The sequence below is a fragment of the Accipiter gentilis genome, chromosome 25 (genome assembly GCF_929443795.1).
Source record: "Accipiter gentilis chromosome 25, bAccGen1.1, whole genome shotgun sequence".
Classification (NCBI taxonomy): domain Eukaryota; kingdom Metazoa; phylum Chordata; class Aves; order Accipitriformes; family Accipitridae; genus Astur; species Astur gentilis.
In genome coordinates this window covers 14,958,450-14,967,061 of record NC_064904.1, presented here as the reverse complement: position 1 = coordinate 14,967,061, position 8,612 = coordinate 14,958,450, and the positions used below count along the sequence as shown (strand labels likewise).

General features: G+C 47.8%; 1 protein-coding gene across 1 annotated transcript; it reads left to right on the top strand.

Moving 5' to 3' along the window:
* Nucleotides 1–5,115: 5,115 nt before the first annotated feature.
* HSPA2 (heat shock protein family A (Hsp70) member 2) lies at nucleotides 5,116–7,547 on the top strand. The gene has a single exon (XM_049828833.1). The coding sequence runs from the start codon at nucleotides 5,247–5,249 to the stop codon at nucleotides 7,149–7,151; it is 1,905 nt and encodes a 634-aa protein (XP_049684790.1). The 5' UTR covers nucleotides 5,116–5,246; the 3' UTR covers nucleotides 7,152–7,547.
* The last annotated feature ends 1,065 nt before the right edge of the window (nucleotides 7,548–8,612 follow it).

Sequence of the window (8,612 nt, the reverse complement as noted above, 5' to 3'; positions counted from 1 at the left end):
TGTCTCCAGTATTAGATCATGGCACTTGAAAAATAAGATAGAAGTTGCATGCAGAGAATGCAGGAGAAAGCAATGAGAATGACTAGAAGCTGAGAAAACTTTGCCTTTGAGCACAGATTGAATGATTTTAGGTCATCTTACAGAAGAGATGGTAGAGGGGAAATGATGATTTTCATATATATAAAAGCTGGTTGCAAAGAAAAATAGAATAACATTTGCTCATATCCACAATCAATAGAAATAGAAATAATTCCCTTAAATTGCAAGAAAGGAGGTTTTGGTTAGGCACAAAATGAGACTGAATGACCTATTGAGGTCCTTTTCTGATCTGATTCCTTAATTGCTTGCAAACTATCCGCTTTCAAGTCCCTTATTTATTACTGGCAGTAGAGCTGGCACTGGCTGCAAGAAAAGGAGGCTGCAGTTATAGGAAAGTAAAGAACTGACTGTCTAAAATGCACAGCACACCAGTTTATCTAGTTATCACTAGTGATACTAACCTCAGCTTCTAATCATGCCTCAGCAAACTGTCAGAAGTCTATGTAAATGAATGTGCTTTAAAACCACTTAATTATAAAATAATTATTCCTTGAAACATCAAGCATTAGTTTAATCAGTGTTGACAACTTCCATGACTTTATTGAGTCTAATCAATTTGAGACAGCCTGTTTTTATCTGTGAGATGGTATAATCAGCTATTTTATTTATTAAAAAAAAAAAGCTCTGCAAAGTACATGGAAAATCATAAAAGTGTAAGCTGAACATACGCTTAAGATTAAAAAGCCAGAAGGTGAATAAAGCCACGTGTGTTTTTTAAGCTCTTAATTTTAAACTAGGTTTATAATTTTAGGAGTTCTGACTCATGATTTTTGAACTTCTGGTTTGGCAATACCAAGTTACCGTGCCCTATATTCTGCTGTTCTGAATATTTCCATATTACTGATCATGCATTTGCGTAATTTGCCAAAAACACGTTATACTGATTTGCAGAACTTTGTTATTCACAAAAACAAAGGAACACTTATTTAAGAACGATCATGTATTGTGACTGCCTTTCAAATTACCAAGGAGCATCTATGTGCAAAAAGTGGAGGTATATAAAAAACACCAAAAAGTTACATAGTTTCTCCCATATACACTACAATTTTTAACACAACAGCACCTTGTTGGAAGAATCTGTTGTCATTTCATACACTGGTAGTTTCTTGTCTAAATTCCAATTACTAGACATATATTCACAAACATAAACGAGATGAAGAATTTCAGTGATGAAAAGGTACTTTGACAAAGTATTACTCGTTCTTAGAACAGCTGTTGCTTAGACTTTTCTGAACTGATTGCTGTATTGTAATTCATTTATCCTCACCAATACAATCTGACTTATGCAATTTTCTGGATAGTTTTACTAAGGGAAATGGATAAAAGGGAAATGGATACCATAATTTAAGGTCTAAGATCTGATTGTCAAACGTGAACAGACCATTGCATTTCAGCTTTATCATTTTAATGATCCATGTGGCTGATGTCTGATTGAACTGTAACTTGTGTTCACTCCTATTTTTATATTATGTTGCCTTATGAAATATGTGGGGGAAAAAATCTTCCTTTTATCAAGATAAAGGTTGAGTTCTCCAGATACTAAGCTCTTGCTTCACTGGAGAAATCTAAATATCATCTTCATTTCTGGCTGGGTGGTGTAATGGAGAATAGCCTACAGCATATTACATAACGCTGCCAAACAGGAGACATGGGTGCATTATCGATCCTAAACACAAATAAATGGATCAGAAAGAGGCCTGCTACATCCAGAGGCACCAACTTGCTCTTCTGGAAGTTAATATGAAAATATGGCTTACAGATTCAGGATGGGGGAATAACAGTGAATGTTTTGTTAAAGGGAAAATCAAACTTGTGCTGAAGTCCTCACCATAAAGCTCACTCTTTAATTTCTGAACCAGTCTGTTTGGCTCACCTATAACATGACTGCATATGAAGCAACATAAAAGAAAATCATGTGGCTCTTCCCATATGAGAGGATGACTGCATAGATGAGTTGGTTCACAAATTGTGCTGCAACTCTCAGAGAACTGCTGACAAAAAGCAGGCTTGTAATAGCTCTGCTGAGAAGAGAAAATAAGTCTAATGAGGTTTTAGAGGTTGCTCCCTCTAGTTAGACTGGACTTTCTCTAGGGACATCAGTGAGAGATGATGGCAAGAACTTCACGTGAACTTCTGATAAGGAACAAAAGCTTAAAAAGCAGCTCAGACCTATATGTATGTACCATTGTACAAGAAGAAAACAGCACCTGTGTGCTCAGCTGGAAAAGAAATACTTCTGCAACAGCCCAAGTGAAGTATTTGGTAGCCTGAGTCTAGGACCTTTTGATTTTTCCTGAGAACGGCAACAGTGTGTCACTTACGCCATTAGCATTAAAATGGTATGCTCATACATTCCTCCAAGATCTTTTCCCCAAACTTACTATAGCAAAATAACAATTCAAAAGATGAAATAAATAGGACTGAGGGAGTACTATCAGGGTAAGTAGTAATCCGGTCAACGCAAACACCTCTTTAGCAGGTTATCAGCACATCTGGGTATCAGCACAACCATATCAGGGCCAAGGACATACCCAAACAAGTTTTGTCTGGAGCTGTTGTATGTATTTTGTGCCTGGGCTGATAAAACTTACAGCTAAAAGCTTTGGGCCAAATTAATGAAATGTCACTTCTAAAATCTGATAAAACCTCTTTGATTACAGCTACACTTAAATGAGATATCAAATTAATTTTGCTGCTTAATGTGCTAATCAATATTGTTGTGTTATTTCTTAGTCCATATGTTCTTTCCATCCCTTGTTTCCATACATTTTTGAGGCAGTAATCCTCTTTTTACTCGGAAATAACTGGGTCTGAGCTTGTACTGCAGCTATCAAAACAGGGTTGTTGTGCATTACCAGTGCTTCTAAGGGACAGTCCTCACAAGGATACCAATAATAAATAACATCAACTTTTCAGCTGAAATGGAATTTATCAACTAACTCTCTTTGTATTGCTCTGGCATTTCTCCCTGCTCTGTATGATACAATCAATTGAATCAAGTAGCAGTGAATTATAGGAAGAGATAGTTCAGTGATGAATCAGTCACTGGTCTAACTACAAGAGAAACTGACACCCTTCCCATCAAAGAAATCTGCATACCATGTATACAGAGCAGCTCCTGTTGGAGGTTGGGAGAGCTGAGAGTTCCCATTTGCCATTGACTTCTTTCAGATTTCTCGAAGGTCAGAACCCGTGTGAAAAAAAGACCAGGATCTGTGGAAGAATAATAGTTATTTAAGCATGTACTGTATTTACCATCAGAAATTGAAGCTCATCCATCTCAAAACTACATACACATACTACACAAAAGAGGTGGAATCCTCATGTTTTGTAAAAAGGCTTTGAAAAACACGCTAATTGAAACAAGTATGTTTTTGAACGGGACTTAAGAGTATCTGTAATAACTGCATGAACACAGATCATTCTCGGAAAAGCTAACATTTTTTATGAGGGCTGCTATAGCATAATGCTGAAGACTGGGGACAAAATTCATGAAAGACGATTTAAGCATACAGCATATTTAATCCTTCTCTCATGTAACACATAAAGTCTATGGGTAGCAGACTTTTAGCCACACTTTTAAAGGAGGTATCCAAAAGGAGCTACTCACTAAGCCTCCGAGGAAAAGAGATCTTGGCATGGTTATTTTGCTATCCTTACTAGAACTGGAATATTTTGAAGTGTTTGTCTCAAAGTAAGGAGGAATAATTTGGAGGAACCACAACAGATTTTCATGTTTAATGTATTTTCATCAAAGCACTTGCCTCGCTCCGAGTTAATAGCTTCGTAGCTTTTGCTAAATGTAGGCGTGACATTTTACATTAGCACAACACACAAAAATTTGGAGGCGTTTCAAGAATGGTCACCACGCAGAAACACGCAGCAACAGGGCTCCCCAAACCCCTAACTACTTGAGGGGAAAACCAGACGCCATACCCTGACTTCTGGTACCAGGGCAGGCCACCTACCACCTCAGTAGCGACAGCAGCACTGGCAACAGGCTCCTGCGGTTCAGGGCGGCCGGGCGAGGGGAGCAACCGCCCTCGCTGCCCCCGAGAGGGGATGTGCGCAAGGAGGGCTGTCAGCCTGCCAAGTTTTAGCCAAAATAAGGCTAAAAACTGCCTCAGCCTCTGGCTCGCTGCGGGACTTTCCCTCTGCCATAGAGGGAGGGCGCGAAGCCGCTAGCGCTGCGGAGTTTTCCTCAGGTTGGCGGCACCTCAGCCCCCGCCGGGGGTCGCGGCGGCGGAAGGAAGAGGCTCGGCTGCCGTTTCGCCCTGACAAGACGGGGAGTGGCGGGGCGGGGGCGGCCGGCAAGAGGAGGGGGAACGAGGTGGGGAGGGGAAGGTTGAATTTCTGCCGCCTTGCGACCAAATATGGGTAAATTATCCCACCAGCCGGCGGCTGGCTGGGAGATGACACGCAACTGTCAGGAATTACGAACACCGGGAAGCGAGCTGCGAGCGCGGCCCCGCTCCCTCCTCACCCTCCCCGCGCCCCTCAGGGCCGCCGCTCGCGGGCTACGTGCCGCCATGAAGGGCGGGGGGAGGAGGGGTGGGTGGGCGCGCGCCCAGCGCCGCGCCGCGCCCCTTGGGAACGCGAGGCGAGTCGCATAGCGACCAGCCCAGCCCTCCCCGCCGCGGCGGCCCTCGCCCCGCCCCTCGCCCGGCTACCCGATCTCCATTGGCTAACGCTGATGTCAATCCCCGACCTTGCGTGTAACGTCCACTGGAACTTTCTAGTAGAGTTTCGGGGCGGGGGCGGGGCCAATGCGAAGTGCGAGCGGTGATTGGTCGAGGGCGGTGGCGCACTCTGCAAGCTGAGACGGGTCGAGAAAAAACAGGAAGAAGTACGGACCTGGCCGCCGTACAGCGGGGAGGTTGGGCTGACGGGTGGGCGCCACGGTTCTGGTTGGCCAGGAGTTAGGGGGCGGGAGCTCTTCGGCGACTCACGGAAGCGGTTGGCCAGTCGTGGCGGGCGGGCGTCTAGATTGGCCAGCGGGGTTCTGGCAGGTTCCAGAAGGCGGCTGAGCCGGCTATAAAGCGGGCGCCAGCGGCGCCGTGACGGCACATCGCGCCGCGGAGAGCAGCGGGAGCGGGCGGCGGGAGCGGCCATCGCGAGCGAGGCGCTGACCAGAGAGACCTGCCATCATGTCTGGCAAAGGGCCGGCAATCGGCATCGACTTGGGCACCACGTACTCCTGCGTGGGTGTCTTTCAGCATGGCAAAGTGGAGATCATCGCCAACGACCAGGGCAACCGCACCACGCCCAGCTACGTGGCCTTCACCGATACAGAGCGCCTCATCGGCGACGCCGCCAAGAACCAGGTGGCTATGAACCCCACCAACACCATCTTTGATGCCAAGCGTCTCATCGGCCGCAAGTACGATGACCCCACGGTGCAGGCTGACATGAAGCACTGGCCCTTCCGTGTGGTGAACGAGGGTGGCAAGCCCAAGGTGCAAGTGGAGTACAAGGGTGAGATGAAGACCTTCTTCCCGGAGGAGATCAGCTCCATGGTCCTTACCAAGATGAAGGAGATCGCTGAGGCCTATCTGGGACGCAAGGTGCAGAATGCTGTCATCACAGTGCCTGCCTACTTCAATGACTCCCAGCGCCAGGCCACCAAAGACGCTGGCACCATCACTGGCCTTAATGTGATGCGCATTATCAACGAGCCCACAGCAGCTGCTATAGCCTATGGCTTGGACAAGAAAGGTACCCGGGCTGGAGAGAAGAACGTGCTCATCTTTGACTTGGGAGGGGGCACTTTTGATGTATCCATCCTTACCATCGAGGATGGCATCTTTGAGGTGAAGTCCACAGCTGGCGACACCCACCTGGGTGGGGAGGACTTTGACAACCGCATGGTGAACCATTTTGTGGAAGAATTCAAGCGCAAGCACAAGCGCGACATTGCTGGCAACAAGCGAGCGGTGAGGCGACTGCGTACGGCTTGTGAGAGGGCGAAGCGCACCCTCAGCTCTTCCACGCAAGCTAGCATTGAGATCGACTCCCTCTACGAGGGCATTGACTTCTACACCTCCATTACTCGTGCCCGCTTCGAGGAGCTCAATGCCGATCTCTTCCGTGGCACCCTGGAGCCAGTGGAGAAGGCTCTGCGCGATGCCAAGCTAGACAAGGGCCAGATCCAGGAGATCGTGCTGGTGGGTGGCTCCACTCGTATCCCCAAGATCCAAAAGCTGCTACAGGACTTCTTCAATGGCAAAGAGCTCAACAAGAGCATCAACCCTGACGAGGCTGTTGCTTATGGCGCTGCCGTGCAAGCAGCTATCCTCATGGGAGACAAGTCTGAGAATGTGCAGGATCTGCTGCTGTTGGATGTCACCCCTCTGTCCCTGGGCATCGAGACAGCTGGTGGCGTGATGACGGCTCTCATCAAGCGCAACACCACCATTCCCACCAAACAAACTCAGACCTTCACCACCTACTCTGACAACCAGAGCAGCGTCCTGGTCCAGGTGTATGAGGGCGAGAGGGCTATGACGAAGGACAACAACTTGCTGGGTAAATTTGACCTAACGGGCATCCCCCCAGCACCCCGTGGAGTCCCCCAGATCGAGGTCACTTTTGACATCGATGCCAATGGTATCCTGAATGTCAGCGCCGTGGACAAGAGCACGGGTAAGGAGAACAAGATCACCATCACCAATGACAAGGGTCGCCTTAGCAAGGATGACATTGACCGTATGGTGCAAGAAGCAGAGAAATACAAAGCGGAGGATGAAGCTAACCGAGATCGAGTGGCAGCCAAGAACTCCCTCGAGTCCTACACTTACAACATGAAGCAGACGGTGGAGGATGATAAACTGAAGGGAAAGATCAGTGACCAGGACAAGCAGAAAGTGCTCGACAAGTGTCGGGAGGTGGTCTCCTGGCTCGATCGCAACCAGATGGCCGAGAAGGAAGAGTATGAGCACAAGCAGAAAGAGCTGGAGAAACTCTGCAACCCGATCGTCACAAAATTGTACCAGGGAGCTGGAGGGGCCGGTGCGGGTGGCTCCGGTGGCCCGACCATCGAAGAAGTAGATTAAAGAGAACTGAAGTATAGACTGGTTTATGGACAGTCACTCCATTCTTTGCTTTGTATTTTTTTTTTTCTAACGTTTAAGGAAAACGTCCTTGCCGATAACAGAGTTTATTCTGTTGGGTGTGTATAAAGGCAGATCTGTCAGCTTGGTTTTGATAAAAGGGAAGGCACGTCCTGCTTTATAAGGTTAGTAATAGACAAGTTTTGTTAATTCAGATACAGCTGTTTGTACTCTGGATGTTTGTCTCTGTTCAAGTGTCTCTTCTAAAGTAAACACTCGACTGTTGCAGTTGACAAGTTTCAAGTTATGCATGAAAATCTTTATGGAAGAGTTAAAAAAATATGCCAAATTAGGCTTCTGGAAATTTTGGTAATAAATAAAATGTATTTAAAGCATAAACCTATCTTCCTCTTCTCTGTGAAAGGGCAGGGGGGGTGGGGGGAAGGGTGAGGAAGACCTTAGCAGTGTCCATGGCCCCTGAGCTCCGCATCCCCTGCCCCGGGACCCTGTGGGCTGGGGGGTGGCTGGCTCCAGGGTAGGGGGGGCAGCCAGTGTCCCCCCTCCCCCCGAAAGGCATTTTGGGGAGAGTAGGGGTGAGGCGGGTGCTGCGGGCTTGGTGTTGTACTGGGGGGGGGGGGGGGGGGGGGGGCGGCTCACCCGAAGGGAGTCTGGCCCAGGGAGTGAGCCAGCAGCCCCCACAGGGTGCTGAGGAGGGTCACAGACCCCAAACCCTGGGGTTGGGGCCAGTGTGAGCGTGCCCCCCCGGCACTGCTACGGTGAGGGAAAAGTTTCCCTGAGCTGGGGGTGTTGTTTTTTGGGCAGGACCTGCTCTTCTTCCACAACTGGTGGCTCGGGCTGAGGCCCCTGGTCCCCGGCAGCTGGGACGCAGGGTGGATTGTAGCGTTCGTGTCACTGAAATAAAACAGCGGGGAAATACGTACAACAAAAATAGTCCTGCTTGGCAGGCGGCTGGGCTCAATAACTTAGAGACCGGTTTGTGGCCAGCTATATAAATTGCCGAGTTATTCTTGGGTTGCTAGTATGCAAGCTGAGCTTTCAATACTTCAGTGAATGTGTGTTTTCCCCTCTTAAGATGATCAAAAGTACAGCTGCCAAGGACACCCCGAGAGCTGGGAGTGCTGAATGAGGAGCTGGGATGCTGGACTTGATGGAATAGGCAAAGTATGTAGTAGTTAAACTTGTCTGGCTTTACTACAAACTGTCTCCAGAGTGCTTCATTTGTTCCAGAAAGCAAAAAAACCCCACAGTGTTTAGAGTCTGAGGAGCTGCGAATTAACGAGCTCTAATGGAGGAGCCTGATGACATGCACATTTTGGACTGGCTTGTCCTTTAAGGGAAAAAACCGCAGAGCAGTGGGCAGCTGAAGGGAACCATCAGCCGTGTTTTTGTTTGGTTGCTCGTTAGTAAGTGGGAGTGTTGCTGTGCTGGGAAATAAGGCAGGCG

What these genes read in the sequence shown, in the direction of transcription:
- HSPA2 (XM_049828833.1), top strand. Translation starts at nt 5,247, where the DNA reads ATGTCTGGCAAAGGGCCGGCAATCGGCATCGACTTGGGCACCACGTAC.